At 43.3% G+C, this 21917-nt stretch overlaps 1 protein-coding gene across 4 annotated transcripts in view; it reads right to left on the bottom strand.

Annotated features, from left to right (window-relative positions):
* Window positions 1-21892, bottom strand: part of GEMIN5 (gem nuclear organelle associated protein 5) — a 35890-nt gene extending 13998 nt beyond the window's left edge. For 3 of the 4 annotated variants that reach the window (XM_073355229.1, XM_073355232.1, XM_073355231.1), the window contains exons 1-16: window positions 21655-21892; window positions 20582-20736; window positions 16903-17084; window positions 15623-15774; window positions 14798-14914; window positions 14068-14200; window positions 11005-11167; window positions 10154-10366; window positions 8492-8577; window positions 7657-7751; window positions 6984-7120; window positions 5403-5476; window positions 4644-4825; window positions 3579-3718; window positions 816-987; window positions 324-542 (exon numbers count right to left, since the gene is read on the bottom strand). In XM_073355229.1, coding sequence (XP_073211330.1) covers window positions 324-542; window positions 816-987; window positions 3579-3718; window positions 4644-4825; window positions 5403-5476; window positions 6984-7120; window positions 7657-7751; window positions 8492-8577; window positions 10154-10366; window positions 11005-11167; window positions 14068-14200; window positions 14798-14914; window positions 15623-15774; window positions 16903-17084; window positions 20582-20736; window positions 21655-21799 — 2365 coding nt within the window. In that variant the 5' untranslated portion in view covers window positions 21800-21892. Of the gene's footprint in view, window positions 1-323; window positions 543-815; window positions 988-3578; window positions 3719-4643; window positions 4826-5402; window positions 5477-6983; window positions 7121-7656; window positions 7752-8491; window positions 8578-10153; window positions 10367-11004; window positions 11168-14067; window positions 14201-14797; window positions 14915-15622; window positions 15775-16902; window positions 17085-19244; window positions 19419-20581; window positions 20737-21654 lie in introns of those variants that run through there. The other variant, XM_073355233.1, reaches the window with a different exon arrangement.
* Between the last annotated feature and the right edge of the window lie 25 nt (window positions 21893-21917).

Raw genomic sequence — 21917 nt, 5'->3', positions numbered from 1 at the left:
GTCAGCGACAGGTTGAGCAGCTTGGTTCCAATGTAGGTTTAACTTCTTGTGCTTGAAGTATTAACTGAAATCAGTAATCTAGAAGGAATCTGCAAAAGCTGCTCCAAGTTTGGTCAAGGGAGAAACCAGAACTTGGCTGATTCCAGGATCACTTGAGAGGGGCATGAATGTGGCACAAAGTCACCCTCTCTTCTCCAGCTGTCCCAGGCACATAGGAGAATTTGGTCCATGGGCATGCTATTTCATGACTATGATCTCAACTTAGCTCTCCAGGCTACTAAGTCTCTTCCATTAACTAAGACAATCTTGGGACTGGTAATTACCTGCCAGGGAGACCTTGTCAGAGAACTCCTGCGCTTCCTTTTCTTCCTCATGGTCTGATATCCCATTCTCATCTAACAAATTGTCTATAAGCTCTTCTCCATTCACTGTGTTGCTCACATCCTGCTTTGCTGGAACCTTCCCCACGGGCTTTTTCTTCTTCTTAGCTTTGGGTTTGGGTTGAGAGCTCCTTTTTTTCTCCAAGTCTGCGCTCTTTTTGCCTGGAAAAGATTGCAATAATTATGTCTAAGAGAGAGCAATCTGCTTAGATATTAGCATGTCACCTCTGGAGATCAGAGCTCCCATTTTGGCTTAACTTCCTAGACTATAACGCTGGAGGTCTCATCTACAGCTCCACTTGATCCTGGACACGGAGGATCTGCCTAAGAACTAAAGGGCAGATTTGAATTTAGAACAAACATTACCACTGTCTATTTCATTACTCCTATCCCCACACCTCCCCAGTACAGAATCCTCTGCTCAGGTAGACTGACCTTGAGGGGGCCGGGTATACTCCTGCTTTGAGGTTAGCCATTTATGAACACAAAAGTCATCTGCTCCTGAATAAACAGAATCTGGATCCACTGGTGACCATTGAACACAAAGCAGCCGGCCCCGGTGCCCTCGATAATTGCACAGTGGCTCCTCCTTCAGAACATCCCACACCTAAAAACAAAAGCCCTTTTTTAGAGAAACCAAATATCTAAACAAGTCTGATACTCCTTTAATGTTCTGTATCATCATCTTCACCCATCACCAGCAGCTTTACATTGAGAGGTCTCCAAAGTAGTCTAGTATGTTTCAAGAACCAGTAACCCAAACCCAACACATAGAAGGAGTTTCTGAATAGTCCCTTTTGTTGCTACTGATAACAATTGTACATTCATGTGACATCTTTCATCCTGAAGGATCCAAAAGTGCTGATGAAAGACCCAATCAACTGAAGCTGTGAATCAGTTTACCACTACTGAAATGCAGTCACTTATGGCTTTAAAACACAGCAACTATTAAGCAGTGTCCAGAAACATTGTACAACAGAATATCCTTTAATAGATATGAAAAAGACCCCATAAAGAACCCTAGAGCTAAGGAGTTCTCTAATAGGATTAAGTGATTGAGTCTAATAATTCAAAACACAACACATCTGAAAAGTTTCAGTGTCAAAACTGAGGATACCTTCAGAAGGCTGGATGGCAAATTAAGAGGCCTTTATTTGTTAGAGATGTCTCACTCTATGCAAAGCATTGCAGACTTGAAACTGGATGTGTTTTGAAATTTAAGATCGAAGCTTGTTATCCACAGTGTAAACTCAGACTTTGACTGCATGATCAGACTACGAAAACCCATTCCCTTGCTCTCAGGCCAGGATTCTGCACTTTCCTTCTGTTAAGAGATGTGATCACCTACATCTAAAACAGAGATAGTTTTGTGCGTGTGTGTCTGTCTCTCTCTTTCCTCTTTAAGTCCAAAATCTGACAAGTTAAGTGAAAGGGAGATGATGTTCAAATATTTGACTCTAAAATAGGAATGTTTGTAAACAAAATCTTTTCTTCATCACATGGGCTAAAGATCACTAAAGATGTTTTAGTTAATCTTTAAGGCATCATGGTGGTGATTTTCTTAATGTAGACTCAGTGTAGTGTGAATATTTTCCCATAAGTAAGTTGCGCAGTACTGATCGATAAGAAGATAGCGCCAAGTTCTGCATTTCCATTGCAGAATTTCTACGGAGCTGGATGGGAACTGTCCAATGAATATTTTTTTCTAGTGGAAAATGCAGTTCCCATTTAGTTAACATTTTTCATAAAAAAATTCAGGTTTTGCCAGAAATGTTTGAAAATTTAAGCACAATATTCCATTTGGGGTCAGGTTGAACAAATCGAAACATTTTGGTTTAACTCTGTCTGACATTTATCACGCAATCCACAGCAGTCTTCCCTCTGCCCAAACTGCCATGATGCATCAAGGAAGATAGGTTTCAGAGTAGCAGCCATGTTAGTCTGTATTCGCAAAAAGAAAAGGAGTACTTGTGGCACCTTAGAGACTAACCAATTTATTTGAGCAATTTAAATTGGTTAGTCTCTAAGGTGCCACAAGTTCTCCTTATCATGGAAGATGTAATTCAGCCAGGGAGTGCAGCCCAGAGGAGCCTGGGCACATGTAGGCACTGGAACTACAATTTCCAAAAAGGCACAGCAGCAGCTCATGAGAACTCGATTAATATTGATTCAAGACAAAAATAAATGTTTCAATTCGGTTCAACAAACTAAAATAAAATATTCTGATTCTGGAATGTTGAAATGTCTAGTTTCTACATTTCTCAATCAATATTTTTAGAAATTTTCACTCCACAGAAAATTTTGGTATTTTGACTGTTCCAACTTGTGAAGAAAATAAATTTTAAAATATCAATTTCCAACCAGTCCTAGATGTCTACTTTCTCCAAAATGTTGCGTGCAGTTCTCTGCATTGTCATTCTACACAATTATTTCAGTGCCAGAGGCATCATTAGGAAGTCCTTACTACTTGTACTGTTTCATTTTCTCTTCCAACCAAAAACACACATAAGAACAGCCATATTGAGTCAGACCTATTGTCCATTTAGCCCAGTATCCAACAGTTGCTGGTGCCAGATGCTTCAGAGGAAATGAACAGAAAAGGGCAATTAGCAAGTGATCCATTTCCTGTCATCCAGTCCCAGCTTCTGGCAGTCAGAAGTTTACAGACACCCAGAGTACAGGGTTTGCATCCATGACTATATTTTGGCTAATAGCCATTGCTGGACCTATCCTCCATGAATGTATCTAATTCTTTTTGAATCGCGGTATATTTTTGGCCTTCACAATATCCCCTGGCAATGAGTTCCACAGGTTGACTGTGAGTTGTGTTAAGAAGTACTTCCTTCTGTTTGTTTTAAAACTGCTGCCTATTAATTTTTTCTTTGGGTGACCATGGTCCTTGTGTTATTTATCCCTTTATATAACATTTCCTTGTTCACTTTCTCCACACCATTCATCTCTGGTGCTGCAAAAGAAGCAAAGGAGTCTATCACTTTACAATTTTATCCTGTAGAGGAAAATCATGCTGTCCTTTTCGGCAGATTTCTATCGCAGAGAAGTTTTCAGCAATACCACAGTTTATCTGGCAAAGGAGTCATCCCCACATACTCTGCTGTCAACTCAGACTTAAAAACATTGCAGAGGAAGGAGGATTAGAAAGCAAAAGAAATGTAATAGTAAGTGGTTCCATAACCATACCTGTGCCGTGCCATCATAGCAAGCAGATACTAATCTCCCCTCATGGTGCGGGCTCCAGGCCAGACTGGTGATTTTAGCTGTGTGCCCCACCAGAGTTCGAAAAGGCTCTGTTAGCATCGCAGGAGTTTTCGAAGAGCTCTCTGAAAGCAAACAATGGAGGTCAGGTAAGGCTGGGAGGACAAGTCACTCCAACAGAATGGAAATCGTCACATCAGGCCACACTCACAGTTGGCAAGGAGCCCTGGGGCATGCCTTTCTTTGTCTGAACAAAGCAGTGGACAAAACTGCACGTGCAGATGTAGGTGAATCCCTGCACATGCACCCCAACCCTGTGTACTGAAAGCTTGGCTTACAACGTTCAACACTGGTTTATTAGTGACCTCTGTCGTCAAGAGCTTTGGAAGGGGGTGTGCACAAAGGACTAAGCAAAATAAAGTTGCCTTCTATTGGCTGCATTCATACCATAATCACACTAATTCACAGCTCCCCATATTGCAACTCACAGGTTCCTCGCATTCCGTGCACGTTGTAAAGGAGCAGCACTGTGACACATGCGAGCTCTTTTTAAGCTGAGATTTCTCACGGTTCAACGTGTCTCAGATTTCTCTGCCTTTTTTTCATGTATTTCAAGACACAAGCAAAAGGCAACTTTTTCAGAGAACTGAAACAAGCGAGCCCCCTGCCATCAGAGGGGTGTACTACACCCCATAGGAACCTTGTTGCCAGCTGCCTATCAACTCTGCTCCTTACGCAGGCCTGGGAAGGATCCCTGATGAGATACAAGGTGCCTCTCCTCATTCAGGGCTTATGCATGCAGTCCCTGCCAACAGTCCCAAGCCCTGCTGCCTGGGGAAGCAAACATGAGAATGGGACCCCAAAACAACTAATTGTTGTTAAAAAGGTGAGGAAAAGAACAAAATCAACTCCCTTTGGAGTCAAGGAGTGAAACTCAGTCACAGAGCTCCCTAGGGAGTGTAAGGAAAGGAAAATACAGAAGGGGGGGGGGGGGGGGGGAGGAAGAATCACATTCCTGCAACATCTGAAAGTATAAGCCCAGGCAGTTACCTATGACACTCTTTAGGTTATGCACATAAATGATGGCATTGATTGAGCCTGAAGCTATCGTGTAGCTCAGCTCTGGCTGGGTCCCGTGCTCATGATGCCAGCGAATAGCATTAATCAGTTTATGATGTTGCTGGATGGTGCAGAGCAATTTTAAGGTAGGAGCCTGAAATATTTCAATTGATCTGAAATTAAAACAAACAAAAAACACAACATGAGAAATTAGGGAAAACTGGGATTTGCTAAAGGATATATGTTTCATCCATAATGTGAATATTCTGTTGTTATTGCACATTAACAGGGTATAATGACAGAATGTGACTTGGAGTGGTTCAAGAAATTAATGAGATTTTCACCTCCATAAACTTGTCTCAAATCCTGGCTTAAGTCACAGGTGAAAACAAGCATCCTGAACCTTATCAGTCACTTGTAAAAATCAACATACACGGTGGAATGATGGGTTGTGTGCACTCATGAGAGACCCAGCTCTGGGACGGTAGAGAATATTACCAATCAGGACTGAGGTGCACGAGCAGTGCCATGCTGGAAGCACCTGCCCTCCAGCATAACTGGTTCCAGGTAGAGCTAACTGTTTCACTGACATGAAAACAAGAAATTCCTCCTCCCTCAGATACACTGACAGGGCTGAAGGTCAGAGATAAATCAGAGCAGTCACTATGCTGACTCTAGATGAATTGACGTAATCAGCTGTTGATTGCATATATGACATTAGCATTAACCTAGGCCTTAAAGAAAACATACCCATCTTCGTTACCAAGAGCCAACATTTTGCCATCTGGTTTCCAGCTGATCTCAGTGCGTGCAGGCAATTTGTACTGAAGAAAGAAAACATACCAAAGAAAAAACACAGAGCTGTTAGCAGTAACTGCTGCAAACCCTTTCCTTCCATGAAATTCAAGAGAATTAAACCAGTAGTCAACTTGGGAGTTTGCAATTAGAAAAAGACCATAAAAAGAGAATCCCCAATGTCTGATTTCCAGAGCACATTTTGTAACAGAGATGCGTGCTTGAGTGATGATAAAATAGGTCCTATTAATAGCAGGACTAATTGCTGCAGGAAATGGTGACTCAGGGTTATCAATTCAGACTCTAAAAATCTCAAAGGAAGTTTCTCTGGGATCCAGTGGGATCTGGGCACCTAACCCCACTGAAAATCCCAGCCTTTGTGAACAAACTCATAACTGCTATTTCGAGTTTATAAAGAATTTAACTATTGTTACAATTCCCCCAATCCAGACCTACATTATTGGTAATTCTCAATTTAAGATGCTTGTTGTTTCCTGTTGGGCATGGATTTCCCCCCTTTTATCTCTAATGATGCTTTTGGTCTGAAAGACTAGACGAGAGCCTCAGCTGGTGTATGTCAGCAACGCTCCAAGTCGTCAAAGGAGCTTTGCTGATTTATACCAAGTGAGGAAGTAGCCCACTGTGTTTACTTCTTTGTTTTGCCAAGGCATAATTAACCACCCCTCTTCCCAGGTCTGATCACTTACATTAGCCTACTCTGCTCCCGCTGCAGTATGGTTTGAGATGAACTTCTCCACAGTGCTTCGTAACCTTATTGCAACAGCATTTCATTAAAAAAAATTAGTAAACTGCACTCAGAGAGGTAGTGATCTAATAGGTCCAATGATGAGAGCAAAGGACTAGGAGCATTTTGAGTTCTCAGGTGGCTGACCCTCTTTCATTCACTATGTGATCTCAGCCAAGATATTTGGGGGAGATTTTCGAGTCTTAACTGCCATTTGTGCCTCTGTAAAACTCTCCCTCAGTTCACAAGGAAGTTGAATGCAGAAATGAGACTGAGGTGTGGTCTGAGTACAGGACCTAGAGCTAACAGCTTCACATTTTAATCACAGAGCTGTGCTTCAAGTGCTTTGCCTTGGTTTTCTGATCCGTAGAACAGTATTAAGGATACTTGTTTGCCAGCTTCAGAGGGGCATTGTGGATTTTAATTAATGTCTCGAATGCTTTGAAGATGAAAAGCACTATACGAACCAAGTATTAATTTTAGAAAAACAAGTACTTCTCTGAAAACAAGAAATAAATTACAAAAAACAGAAAAACAATTAGTGATAGCTTTATTGTGAGAGAAGATCTGCTGTCTTGCCTTAATGAAAGAGAAAGAACTTCTTCAGGGGCAAAAGTGTATGTATTTAGATGCTTTAAATGTCTCTGAAATGCATCTAGGAAGATTAAGGATTTCAGATGCTTTATTTTATTTGCTATAGATTCATCAGCAGGACAGAAAAGAAAAAACAGGGATGGAATGTTAACATGCAAGTAATTTCTACTCCATGACCCATAAAGAATTATACTCACTTTGATTGAATTAGTGTCTCTGATGACTTTATTGATGTCATTTGCCTCTCCATTAAGCTTCCAAGGATTGTGCTGTAAGACAATACCTTCCCCTGCACAGCTGTATAATGTTACAGAGGGCCTGTCACCATCGCCTCCTATACAACAGAGATAAAAGCTAAATACAGCCTTTTCCTACACAGACCTAAGTAGGGGTAATTGCTCCCAGCAAAAATACAGCCTCTGATTGAAAGAGTCATATGTGATTTGGCAGTAAGAGATTCTCCTGTTATAACCCATTAAAAGGGCCACTTTCAATACTAGATGTTTACTTCTCTTAACACACTGACTGTGCATGGGGTTTACCTCCCTCTAGTGGCTGGCCCTGAGCAACATTAAGAGCTTGTTATTTAACAAGAGTCAACTCATTTGCTCGTCTAGTTCAAGTGGTACGGGCTGGTGAGTTTGGTGCTACAGGTCCTAGGTTTGATCCTCAGTGATGACTGCAGGGTCTATGTGTATATGTCACTATTGGTTCATTCCTTCTTGAGAATGAATCTATTAAAAAATCTCCAAGGGCACAGGCATCATACCCAGTGCACACCGACTCAGCAGGAGGGCCATCTCCACAGCATCCACATCCTCTACAAGTGAAAGGACTTCCAGTTTTCTATAGTATGGTTCCAAGACTCACCGAAAGAAAGAGGGGGAATCGGAGGGCCCCAGGCTAACGTGTACACAGTCTTCTTGTGATAGGTGCTGGAGATCTGAGGCGGCCTATTTTTGATGCTAGATAGGGAGAGGAGCAGGGAAGACCAAAATAAGTCAGATTTCAGAGAGGTGTAGTGAACATCCCCAGACAAATCTCACATACAGAGAAAGCTCAAAGCACAATGGCCATGAGTGAAAATGGACAAGCAGCAGTTCAACAGGCCAAAAAGCAGAAATGCAACCAGCAGCACACCTCACAATTGCATCCTCAGCTACACTGCTTGCTAAAGTTAAGATTATAGCAGGACTTTTCTTGTATGCCACATTTGCACATGCTCCTAGTTCCCTGGAAAGTTCTGGCTGAAATTTTCTATGCCTGGGCTGCACCCATAAGTGATATTTGGTTGGGCAATTGGAGCAAACTTACATCAGCAGCTACTAGGCACAGCCGGTAGATACTGGCAAGATGGACACACCCCAAATCCAACCAACTATGCTCTACAGCTACTTGTAATTTAATCCTACTCTCTGAGCAATAGCTTGCCTAAGCTAAGGACACTGCAACAGAGAAGACAGTCAATGTACATTGAGTAGGAAAGGCCTGAGTTTCAGCCTTGGCAGTGATACTTATTATCTTTATCTAATGCTATTGAATGCATGCAATGGAAAAATCATCACTAGAAGCATCACAATAAGTAAGAAGTTAAAGTGTCATTTCAAACTGCCCAGGAGTTTAAGAAGGTTCCATTATTCCCATCACTGTAGCAACTATAATTTGCTCATCAAAACACCGATCAACTTGAAAACTAGTTTCTTACTTGCTGGAGTAGGTGTCATAAATGCCAACCTTTCCATCATCTGTTCCAAAGGCTAAGCAGCCTTCTTTTGTCGGATGCCAGGATAACTGCAAACAAAATAGTAATAAAAGGTCAAACAACCATACAGGCATATGGCTAATTCCTATCCCCTAGTGCATTTTTTCCAGGGATTATCTAGAAAAAAAAAAAAAAAGGAAAATCTTGAAATTGGGGAGGTAGCACCATCCTTAATAGATCAACCCCTTGCTACCAGGCCCACCAGCTAGACACTTAAACTGATCTCTTGTTGAGAATATGCAAGGCTCCCTCTCCGTTTATCGTGGGTTGGGAGAAACAGAGCTGGAGGCATTAGAATGCTCAGAGTGGCAAAAGCAGTTTCTACTGAAGACATATACCGTTATCTAGCCATCAGTGACCCTAACACTCACCACAGAGCAGGTACCTCTTGCTAAGCTGTGGTTGAACTATAACCGCAGTTAACTATGCCTTGGCACCCTGCTGTGAAAGGAAAGCCTAGCGACAGAGTTAGAAGATGACAATGGGGAAAAAACGGCCAGAAATACAATGCAAATACAAATTTGTCAGTTTTTCCCCTACATCTCACACAGGCACCTGTAGCTGCATCAGTGTCTAGAATTCTGTCTCTAGACACGAAGAAATATGCTGCTTGCAAATGAATCCACACGTGAGAACCTGGGCAATATACTGCCTTTATGTATCTATTAGCTGGATAAAACATTTTCCAGAAGGGAGGGATAAATGAGTAAGTGTGACAGATATGGGCAGTTTCCAGCAATAGACTTGAAAGATCATTTTATATTAAGTTTATGTATTATTGTGGGCCAGGATTGTATGTAAACCCTCGGGGTGGGGAGATATGACAGATATAAAACCTGAGAGTTCAAAAGACTAAACTGAAAATGTGCCAGACAAGTATGGACTTTTGGGACAGTAAGTGTGAAGTAGATTTCATGGGGAATCCCTAGGGAGATGTTAATGCAAATGCAAAAACCCAGCCTTTTGAAGCTATGCCCAGAGAAGAGGGTAGTTATCTGCTGATTAGCTGTTATAGAAGGCCAAAATCAAAAGCCCCGAGCTGCATAAAGAAATGGTTGATTTGCCCAATCTCTGTTCTGGTTCTGGATTTAAGATAGATGAACTTATAACCACAGGGAAAACCCAGTTATGGGCTTTGATGGACTAAAACCTAGCCTGAGGCTGGAATTGGGGATGACCTCTGATAAGCTTTCCAGCAAGTGTGTAGGCCCTTTTACTGTTACAATATGTTTTCTATAGAATGGTTTTTACCGTACCAATACATGTGCTTGATTAGAAGGAGCTGTGGGGTAACTTATACCTGCAGGCAACACACTGATCACAGCCCTCGGAAAGCAAGCAAAGCACAGACACTGTCCTTTTTATGCTGTCTAGCTTGCTGGGGATATCCCGGTGTAGGCAGGGAGCGATGCAGCCTTAAAATCCCTAATCAGGAGGAAGTGAGATGTGGGTCTCTGCTCAAGAGAGGTGATGGCTAGGAGCTGGAAGCTTAAAGTGGGTGTCCTTGCTGGCCCACAAAGGGAGAATACAGGTGCAATTGCCCTGAACTGTAACAAACAGCAGGAAACAAAATGCAAGAGAAAAGAGAACTAGAAGTGCACTCACAGCTGTGACCTTGGATTTGATGCCCTGCCAGAATGTTTTCACATCGTAAGTATTGCTCAGAGACAAGGTGTTCCACACCCGGATCATGCTGTCCCCAACACCTATCGCAAGGCAGCCTGTGTCCACAGGGGAGAAGGCCAGGCTGTAGACAAAGCCCCCAAGAGAAGGCAGAGTCCAGCAGCAATCTAAAGTCATCAGGTCCCAACACTTTACCTGGAGAAAGTTGGGAAACAAGAAACACCAAGGCTATGAGTTAGTAATGCAATGGCAATAAAAAGAACTTGAGCAAGACAGATACTGAAAGGGTCAAATTTAAGACTATACCAAGGATGCCTGGTCCCCCTTCTAAGAAGTACACAACATAGGGACGTCTCTGTATCATGTGAGAGAGTGCCCATTCATTAAAGGTGAGCAGTCCATATGGATAAATTAACTCATCCTCATGGCCCTTCTCCAAAAATTGCAGACTTCTTAGCTCCTTTAAGAAAGGCACCCGTCAAGACAGCACTTTAAAATTATCTAGTCTCTACTAGCCACATATTACAGCGATAATATATGTGATTTTAGCAAGGAAACTGGGTCTTGTTAAAACAAAGAGAGAAATGTATATATAAAGAGAAAAATTGACATGTCCCACTGTTAAATACTTCTCCCTCAAGCCCAGAGGGAGAGCGAGATTCATCAACCTCATTGTTATAAAAGTCTGAGCTCGTAAGTCAACAACATAAATACATACAACCTGCTCCAGCTCAACCCAATTCTTAGGAGCAAAATTTGGGATATTCAGATTTAGCTGAAGCGAACGGTCTCAGATATTGTTATGCTATTGTATGACGACAAGTGGTTCTTACATCCCTGTCCATTGAAATGGAAAGAAGTAGCTCTCTCCCGTGCACCTGCACTGAACATAAATTGAACACAATCCTTGTGTGATTTTGCCCTTCTGAAGAAGATCCCAGAAGCGTCCATTTGCGTTTCCCAGATTGGGTCAAATCCCATAGCAGCAGCTCACCTCTGTGAAAGGAAAGTGCACACTTTATTTTCCTCTGCACAAGAAATAGCTCTACACATATATGTACACCCACCGACCTGTGGCAAACCAAAGTTAGAGTGAGTCGCACAGCTTTCTCCCTCAGAGATCTCATGGACAAACATGTATCATTAGCAGTGATCTTTGGACAAGTCCCAGGAAACACAGAAGTTACAATCTTATAAAAAGAAAAGGAGTACTAGTGGCACCTTAGAGACTAACAAATTTATCTAAGCATAAGCTTTCGCGAGCTACAGCTCACTTCACTGGATGCATTCAGTGGAAAATACAGTGGGGAGATTTATATACATAGAGAACATGAAACAATGGGTGTTACCATACACACTGTAACGAGAGTGATCACTCCAACCCCTCAGACAGAGACAAACACCTACAAGATCTCTAACAAGCATTCTTACAACTACAGTACCCACCTGCTGAAGTGAAGAAACAGATTGACAGAGCCAGAAGAGTACCCAGAAGTCACCTACTCCAGGACAGGCCCAACAAAGAAAATAACAGAACATCACTAGCCATCACCTTCAGCCCCCAACTAAAACCTCTCCAGCGCATCACCAAAGATCTACAACCTATCCTGAAGGACGACCCATCACTCTCACAAATCTTGGGAGACAGGCCAGTCCTTGCTTACAGACAGCCCCCTAACCTGAAGCAAATACTCACCAGCAACCACACACCACACAACAGAACCACTAACCCAGGAACCTATCCTTGCAACAAAGCCTGTTGCGAACTGTGTCCACATATCTATTCAGGGGACACCACCATAGGGCCTAATCACATCAGCCACACTATCAGAGGCTCGTTCACCTGCACCTCTACCAATGTGATATATGCCACCATGTGCCAGCAATGCCCCTCTGCCATGTACATTGGTCAAACTGGACAGTCTCTATGTAAAAGAATAAATGGACACAAATCAGATGTCAAGAATTATAACATTCAAAAACCAGTCAGAAAACACTTCAATCTCTTTGGTCACTCAATTACAGACCTAAAAGTGGCAATTCGGCAATTCTTCAACAAAAAAACTTCAAAAACAGACTCCAACGAGAGATTGCTGAATTCGAATTAATCTGCAAACTGGATACAATTAACTTAGGCTTGAATAAAGACTGGGAGTGGATGGGTCATTACACAAAGTAAAACTATTTCCCCTTGTTTATTTCCCTCCCCACCGTTCCTCAGATGTTATTGTCAACTGCTGGAAATGGCCCATCTTGATTATCACTACAAAAGGTCCCGTCCCCCCCGCTCTTCTACTGGTAATAACTCATCTTAAGTGATCACTCTCCTTACAGTGTGTACGGTAACACCCATTGTTTCATGTTCTCTATGTATATAAATCTCCTCACTATATTTTCCACTCAATGCATCCGATGAAGTGAGCTGTAGCTCACGAAAGCTTATGCTCAAATAAATTTGTTAGTCTCTAAGGTGCCACAAGTACTCCTTTTCTTTTTGCGAATACAGACAAACACGGCTGCTACTCTGAAACCTGTCATTAAGGTGAGCTATTACCAGCAGGAGAGCAGGGAGTGAGGGGTAAACCTTTTGTAGTGATAATCAAGGTGGGCCATTTCCAGCAGTTGACAAGAACGTCTGAGGAACAGCTGGGGGGGGGGGGGAGGGAATAAACATGGGGAAATAGTTTTACTTTGTGTAATGACCCATCCACTCCCAGTCTTTATTCAAGCCTAAGTTAATTGTATCCAGTTTGCAAAATAATTCCAATTCAGCAGTCTCTCGTTGGAGTCTGTTTTTGAAGTTTTTTTGTTGAAAAATTGCCACTTTTACGTCTGTAATCGAGTGACCAAAGAGATTGAAGTGTTCTCCGACTGGTTTTTGAATGTTATAATTCTTGATGTCTGATTTGTGTCCATTTATTCCTTTACGTAGAGGCTGTCCAGTCTGACCAATGTACATGGCAAAGGGGTATTGCTGGCACATGATGGCATATATCACATTGGTAGATGTGCATGTGAACGAGCCTCTGATAGTGTGGCTGATGTGATTAGGCCCTATGATGGTGTCTCCTGAATAGATATGTGGACACAGTTGGCAACGAGCTTTGCTGCAAGGATAGGTTCCTGGGTTAGTGGTTCTGTTGTGTGGTGTGTGGTTGCTGGTGAGTAATTGCTTCAGGTTGGGGGGTTGTCTGTAAGCAAGGACTGGCCTGTCTCCCAAGATCTGTGAGAGTGATGGGTCGTCCTTCAGGATAGGATGTAGATCCTTGATGATGCGTTTGAGAGGTTTTAGTTGGGGGCTGGAGGTGATGGCTAGTGGCGTTCTGTTATTTTCTTTGTTGGGCCTGTCCTGGAGTAGGTGACTTCTGGCTCTGTCAATCTGTTTCTTCACTTCAGCAGGTGGGTATCGTAGTTGTAAGAATGCTTGATAGAGATCTTGTAGGTGTTTGTATCTGTCTGAGGGGTTGGAGCAAATGCGGTTGTATCGTAGAGCTTGGCTGTAGACAATGGATCATGTGGTGTGATCTGGATGAAAGCTGGAGGCATGTAGGTCGGAATAGCGGTAAGTAGGTTTCCGGTATAGGGTGGTGTTATGTGACCATCGCTTATTAGCACCGTAGTGTCCAATATGTATGCTCAAATAAATTTGTTAGTCTCTAAGGTGCTACAGTACTCCTTTTCTTTTTGCGAATACAGACTAACACGGCTGCTACTCTGAAACCAGTCTTATAAAGGTTAACCCACATGATAAGGCCAAAATCCTGTCCCCACACTAGTTCCAATATCACTTCTTCCCCAGCACGCAGGAGGCAGGGTTTCCTACTCAATGCTTTCTTGGCTAGCAACTAAAATGTCCAAAGCTGTAAAACGTGTCCAATCTGGTAAAACCTGCTCACCCAAAGCAGCTGGATACAATCTCCGTGGGATGGCCACAGGGCCAGTGAACAGTTAGCCAAATGCGCTCTTTAATAGCTGGGTCAACACCTCCACTTCTTCTCTTCAGAGTGGGCAACTTCAGGGTCATCACCCCTACATAATCAAGAGATTAATTAGAATCTGGCCACTGAGCACAAGGCAGTCCTCTGAGAGGCTGCCAGGCCTTGCTAACACGAAGCCTCAGACTAAAGCCCCAAGTGCATCCCCATGTGTCCTTTCAACTGATTTTTAACAATTTCCCAGTATGTCAGTGCCTGTCCCCCTGCTTTTAAAATCTACAATGTACTGTGAGAGTTCCTCAGAGTGGAGTCCTCTGCATTCTAGATTCAATTCTTGGAATCCCTCGAATGATGGTCAGAGCCACCATTCCCCAAAACTGGTCAGGATTTCTTTACTTTCAGTAAAACATGTTTTGTGAGGTGGAGGAGGGTGCCCCTTCCACCACTTACTCCAGCCCTGGGTGGCCTAGGAAACTAAGTATCTAGACTGACAACAAAACCTGGGATTTAGTACAGTAGGGGCAGAGCATATTACAGCACAATGGGGCCCTGATCACATTTGAGCATCTAGACACTATTAACATACAAATGAATCATCATCACATTGCTGAACTAGCAGGCTAGCAGAGAGTGGACTTATCATGCCACATGCACTGGCATTATTTCCTCTAGAAAGGTCCATTGGACTTACCCCTGCCTCTAGCACAGCTCCAGATTCGGATGGTCTGATCTTTGCTTCCTGACGCCAGGTAACAGCCTTTCGTTACAGCTGCCTCCTGCATAAGCTCTCCATTTAGAACCTCGCCTTCTTCCAAGGGGAACATTAAATGGTGTTGAAATGATAGCAAAGCATATGAAAAACATACAGCGCTGTAAATATTAACAACTGCAATTACATTGCCCTGTGTCAGATAAACTTTATTTTTAACTCTTTGGCTGCCTTCAATCAGCTAGTGATAAAGAAAAGAACCAGAAAACAACCCTATAATCATGTACAGCTAGGCTTCTGTCTTTTTTCTATGCTTATCTGTCCTTTCCCTATGTTTATGGGTAGAAAGAATTTGAACTATGTGTAACCTGTACTCTCCGTTTGGGGAAAGAATTCCTTATACAGATGGGCCTCCATGTTCATACCTCAGGACTCAGACCAACAGGGGTTGACCAGTTTGAACTGGAAGAGATATCACAAAGTATGTTGAACCAAGCTATAAAAGCTCTACCATGTTCTTTGTTCTGGGCTTTGCCATATTCCTCTGTGTAGGAATTGGTGAGCCCTTCAGCTGTCGTACTTGCTAGCATTAAAGTGCCTCATTTTATCTAAGAGTCCTGACTCTGTGTTTGTTTGGCTAATACAGAAGTCCAGGAAAGGCTACCCTCCCAACCCTAGAAGGGAGGGAAACCCTTTTTCCCTAACACTAGTGTATTTTTATTAATGAAATAAGGAACTTATCTGGCTACTAGCTGGATAGCCATATGAACTACAAGATACTTTGAAAGCACCTAACCGTTTATTTACCTTGAAGCTCTTCTTGCCGACTGCGTAACACTTCTTCACCAGGCACAGGGCACCATGCCAGAGAGTGAATTTCATCATCGTGGCCTCTCAGTCTATGAACAACTTCTCTTTTCCTGCTGATGTCGATTATAACCACCATACCATCTTTATAGCTAAAGACAAATATTTAAATTCATGGAGAAATACTTGGATTCTCAAATAAACACACAGGGCAGACTCTTAGCTGGTGTAAATCAGCACAGCTCCACTAATTTCAAAGGAGCTACACCAAATGAGGATCTAGCCCCCAGGGCTGACAGTGCTGAGGCACTGGCAGACCAGGTGCCAGCTCATGCCAAGGCTCAGAGCATCACTGAACACTGACAAATGCACAGCTGGAAACCAGTCTGGCTTGCCTGTGGGTTAGTGTAGTTAAAACAGATATTAGTGATATAAGAATGTGTGTAGCGTCAAAAGACAGAGTTTGTTGATTGCATGCCTCATTCCCTGCAGGAAGGAGAGGCCTATGCATGAACTCATCATCAGCTTGGATTCTAGAGTGAACAGGGATTAAAAAATCCCTTACAAGGGATTATTAAAAATTACAAATTAATTAAAAATTAATTAAATAAATAATAAATAATTAAAATTAATTACAAGGGATTATTAAAAATCCCTTACAAGGAGAAACTGGGCCTTTATGCTGTCTGGACTCTGAGAGGCAAAGATTCCTAAACAAAAGCAAGAGATCTTCATGCTGCTTGGCATGGGTCACCCCTAAAGGAAATATAGAGTTGCTTATTATAGACGCTTATATTACCTTTTTAAATCTAACACAAACTCCTTTGTGTGTGTATGTTTCCCGTTTTAACCTTGTAAATAATTCATTTCTTTTCTTAGTTAATAATTTCTTCAGTTAGTTTATTACAGCCCACCCATCCCCGTAGACTTCAGAGGCCAAGTTCCAGCCCAAGCCCGAACATCCACACGGCTATTTTTCGCCCCATAGCGTGAGCCCGAGTCTGTAGACCTGTGGTCTGAGAATCACTGCCGCAGGATCTCGCTTGCTGTGTAGACATACCGTAAATGTCATTTCGGGTTGTTAGAAGCCACTATGTCATATACCAGGTCAATAAAATACTTAAACAACTAGAACAAAAAAAAAATCCTTTAAGGTGTACTGGCCAAATCCCCAAACTACTGAAACTTCTGAAAGAATAAGCTTAAAATTGTACTACAGGCAAAACACACAATATCTACCTTGCAAAATAAAAGGGAGACACAATGTAACTAGTACTTACCCGATGGCCACCAAGTTCTCATGATGCGGGGAACAAGCTAGACAGAATATAGTTCTAGGCTCTGGGAAGAACTGCTGGCTGTCATTTCTGTTATACCAGTAACAAATGACTGTGCCTTTTTCATCACCGGACACAACCAAATCTTTCACGTGGGATGACCAATGCAAGGCTGAGATTGTATTCTGAAAAAATAGAATGCAGACTGATCAAGGGTGCCTACTGAAGCCTTGTCCTGTAGGCCCTTTGTCTAAAGGAATAATTTACAAACACACGATAGCAGGAAGCACATGGATAAGTCTGTTTAAGCAGCTAGAAGGTAGCAGAAGCAGTAGACCAGAGTTTTCAACCTCTGGTCCGCAGATCCCTCGGAGTCCACAGACTATGTCTAAGATTTCCAAAAGGGTGCATACATTCATTTGAAAATGTTTAGGGGTCCACAAATGAAAAAAAGGTTGAAAACCACTGACATCAACTATTGTAGACAACACTGTGAGAGGATGATCCTTTCATGGGGCCACCTCCCCTATAGCCCCACCGTTTGGTTCACAAGTGTTTTGTTTGCTAGATGGCCAGGAAAGACTCCATGGATCAAACTGGAAGGACATATTGAGTGGGATCCTGCAGCGATCAGTTCTGGGTCTAGTTCTGTTCAATATCTTCATCAATGATTTAGATAATGGCATAGAGAGTACACTTATAAAGTCTGCAGACAATACCAAGCTGGGAGGGGTTTAAAATGCTTTGGATGATAGGATTAAAATTCAAAATGATCTGGACAAGCTGGAGAAATGGTCAGAATGAAATTCAATAAGGACAAATGCAAAGTACTCCACTTAGGAAGGAACAATCAATCGCACACATACAAAATGAGAAATGACTGCCTAGGAAGGAGTACTGCAGTAAAGGATCTGAGGGGTCATAGTGGATCGCAAGCTAAATATGAGTCAACAGTGTAACACTTGCAAAAAAAAGCAAACATCATTCTGGGAGGTATTAGCAGGAGTGTTGTAAGTAAGACACCAAAAGTAATTCTTCCACTCTGCTCCACAGTTAGGCCTCAACTGGAGTATTGTATGCAGTTCTGGGTGCCACATTTCAGGAAAGATGTGGACAAATTGAAGAAAGTCCAGAGAAAAGCAACAAAAATGATTAAAGGTCTAGAAAACATGACCTATGAGCAATGTTCCCTCTAATTTTTGACAGGCTGTGTGCGCAAAAAATTTCTTCTGTGCAAATTTTTGACAGGCCATATGTGGAAAACATTTCTTCTGTGCAAATTGTTGTGCGTGCGGTGTTTCGCCGTGTGCACGGGGTTTAGGATCCGTGTGCGCGCGCACACGCACACAGCTTAGAGGGAACAGTGCCTACGAGGGAAGACTGCAAAAATTGGGTTTGTTTAGTCTGGAGAAGAGAAAACTGAGGGGGGTCATGATAACAGTTTTCAAGTACATAAAAGGCTGCTATAAGGAGGAAGAAAAAATGTTTTCCTTTAACCTCTGAGGATAGGACAAGAAGAAATGGGCTTAAATTGCAGCAAAGACCGTTTAGATTGGACATTAGGAAAAGGTTCCTAACTGTAAGGGTGGTTAAGCCCTGGAATAAATTGCCCAGGGAGATTGTGGAATCTCCATCACTGGAGATTTTTAAGAGCAGGTTAGATAAACACCTGTCAGGGATGCTCTAGATAATACTTAGTCCTGCCATGAGCGCAGGGGACTGGACTAGATGACCTCCCTTCCAGTCCTATAATTGTATAATCACAATATGAGAACCACTTCACTGTGGCCTCTGTGAAGTCAAGGATGCAATATATATAAACTTACTAGCAGGTGAAAGCCTGATGTCATGCTGATGTGGCAGTCGGGCCAAGAAATCCACCATATATGCAGTCTCCTTCATAAACCAATGAAACTCTCGCATGAAATTACTATAAGGTGGGTGTACAAGTGGTTGAAAGAAAGAAGAGTTCTTTCATACTCAAAGAAAAGTTATCAATGGTTCGCTGTCAACCTGGAAGGCTATATCTAATGGAGTCTCGCAGGGGTCAGTTCTGGGTCTGGTACTATTCAAAATTTTCATTAATAACTTGGATAATGAAGTGGAAAACATGTTTATTATATATATTACACCAAGCTGGCGGGGGTTGCAAGCACTTTGGAGGATAGGATTAGAATTCAAAACAACTATGACAATTTAGAGAACTGGTTTGAAATCAACAAGATGAAATTCAATAAAAACAAGTGTGAAGTATTTCACTTAGGATTAGGAAGGAAAAATCAAATGCACAACTACAAAATGGGGGATAACTGGCTAGGTGGTAGTACTGCTGGAAAGGTACTCACCATCTTGGGGGGGGGCGGGGGCGGGCGGCGCGGATCACTGTGCACCGCAAGTTGAATACGAGTCAACAATATGAAAAAGGTGTGAAAAAAGGCTAACATCCTTCTGGGTATTAACAGAAGTGCTGTATATAAGAGACACGACAGACAATTGTCCTGCTTTACTGGTCAACGGTGAGTACCTCAGCTGGAGTACCGTGTTCAATTCTGGGCGCCAACCTTAGAAGAGGTGTAGACAAACTGGAGAAAGTCCACAGGACAGCAACAAAAATGATAAAAGGTTTAGAACACCAGACCTATGAGGAAAGGTAGGGGAGTAAACCAAAACCAGGCATATTTATTCATGATAAAAGATGACTGAGAGGAGACCGGATAACAGTCTTCGAATATGTTAAGGACTGCAATAAAGAGGATGGTGATCAACTGTTTTCCATATACTTCTTGTCTTACGTTAATGGAATGGCTTAATCTGCAGCAAGGGAAAAAACTTTCAAACTGTAAGGGTAGTTAAGTTCTGGAATAGGCTTCCCAGAGAAGTTGTGGAATCCCCCTCACTGTAAGGGTTTAAGACCAGGACCGACAAACATTTAACAGTGATGGTCTAGGTTTACTTAGTTCTGCCTAAGTGCAAGGAGCTAGACCTGATGACCTCTCAAGGTCCCTCCCAACCAGACTCTTCTATGATTCTGTGCAAACTAGCTGTAGAGTAAGGGTGGTTGAGTGACCTCTGATATCTAGGATTCTTGGCATGGGATAGATACATGCCTTACTGCACAGGTGTAATTTGTAAAGTCAAAATGGCCAAGAACTTAAATACTGGATAACAGACTGCAAATCCCAGTGATAATTAAACCAGGTGAAATTATAAACCAAAAGTGCTTTCAAACATGCTTGTAGCAGTTTCATTACTTCACACTGACTCAGCAGACATTCTAGGCTTCGGCGTGACACACAAAGTGACAATCCTGGAATCTTACTACAATATATACATTTTTTTGAAAATCTACCTAGAAATCAGAATTAGAGAGACCTCCTGATTTTGATTTCAGGTTATTTCACAGACTGAAGTACAGTTACAAACACACCAAAATATACAGCTCTTTACTGCTTCCAGTAGGAAAGGCAAAGGCTGGTATTTAAACGAGTTTCTAAACAGATGCAGCTTTCAAAGTTCTATTCTACAGTTTCTGTTTCCAAACTGGTCCATGGACCTCTTCTGGTTTCTAGCTGTCTGACAGGCATTGAGAAACTGGTACAACTTTGTCTTTGCCTAAGAAAAGAAAAGATTCTGGAACCTTGTTTTAGAGTTTTTCCACAGGCACGGGGATAGGCTACTATACCTGATGCAGCGTATGCTCAGTCACGACAGTCAGCGTCTGCGTATCCCAGATTTTCACAGTTCCATCGTCAGAGCTGCTGGCGCAGAAGTTGCTCTGACCAGGATAGTGACAAAACGTGAAACCAGAAACCCTTTCAGTATGGCCTACGAGTTCCCCTAGGATTGCAAAAGCAGAAGACATAAACAAAACAAATTCCAGCTTCAGAAACACAACTGTTCTTCTAAATTTAGACAACAATATTTTCGATATAGCTTCTAAATGTCACAGAAGTCAAAACGTCATTCTTTGCAACATCCACTGACTACTGCTGCGAAAGCTGTTTAAAGCAGGATGATTATGAGAACACCACAACAGATACCAAATTTGTTGGCGAGCTCAGATGTGGGCAGGTTTCTCAAGCCCAGGTGACATCCAATGTGCTTTGAAAGCCTACATGAATTAAAAACCATTCTCTGGCCGGGGCCAGCTGATTCGGGCTTGTGGGGCTCGGGCTGTGGGACAATTTAATTGCGGTATAGACGTCTGGGCTCGGCCTGGGCTCTAGCACCCCATGAGTTGGGACCCTTCCTGAGTAACTCCACGTGTGGACCCTCTCGCTCTGGAATAAACCTGGATTAAGCTGAACAGGAACAAGTTACTCAGGAACAAGTGCATCCACATACAGAGCTGGGCAGAAATACCGCCTGCCCTTTAATCTCACACCCGACTGCGTTTGAAGTGCAGATAAGCCCTCAGGGTGCATGCATCTGCACAGCCACGCCGTCTCCCACGTGCCCCGGGCTCTCCAGAGAGAGGGACGAAGGGGGTGCGCGCCTAGGGCCAGAGCCGCAGTGAGAGGCCGGGGTGTGGGGGAAAGTCCATGAAGGGGATCACTGCGAGCTCACTGGCCCCAGGGCCGGGGGGTCCCCCGCGCCCCCCCCGCGCCCCCGAGCTGAGGTGCCCCTAGGCTCTCGGTCTCAGCCCCCGGGGCAGGCTGGTGCGGACCCCACGCCGCCGGGTGAGGGCGGAGGCGGGTGACCCCCCGAGGGGAGGAGGGGAACGGGGGTCCCCGCCCCGCGAGGGGCAGAAGCTACCGTGGAAGGCGGGCGCGGCGCCGATCTCCAGCAGGTAGACGCTGTTCCTGGCCCCGAAGCCGAAGAGGCGGCCGGCCCCGCAGGTGTCGCAGCAGCGGCTGCAGTACCAGTTGGGGGAGGCGGGCAGCACCCGCTCGGCCGCCATCTCCCCCGGCAGCGCGGCCGGCCTCAGCCGCCCTCACTTCACCCGCCCGCGGGCAGCGTTACCAGGCGCTGCCGCAAAGCGCCGTTCGCACGCTGTCGCACCACGACCCCTGACCCCT

Source organism: Lepidochelys kempii, chromosome 8 (assembly GCF_965140265.1).
Source record: "Lepidochelys kempii isolate rLepKem1 chromosome 8, rLepKem1.hap2, whole genome shotgun sequence".
Taxonomy (NCBI): Eukaryota; Metazoa; Chordata; order Testudines; family Cheloniidae; genus Lepidochelys; species Lepidochelys kempii.
This window is presented reverse-complemented; position numbering and strand designations above follow the sequence as displayed.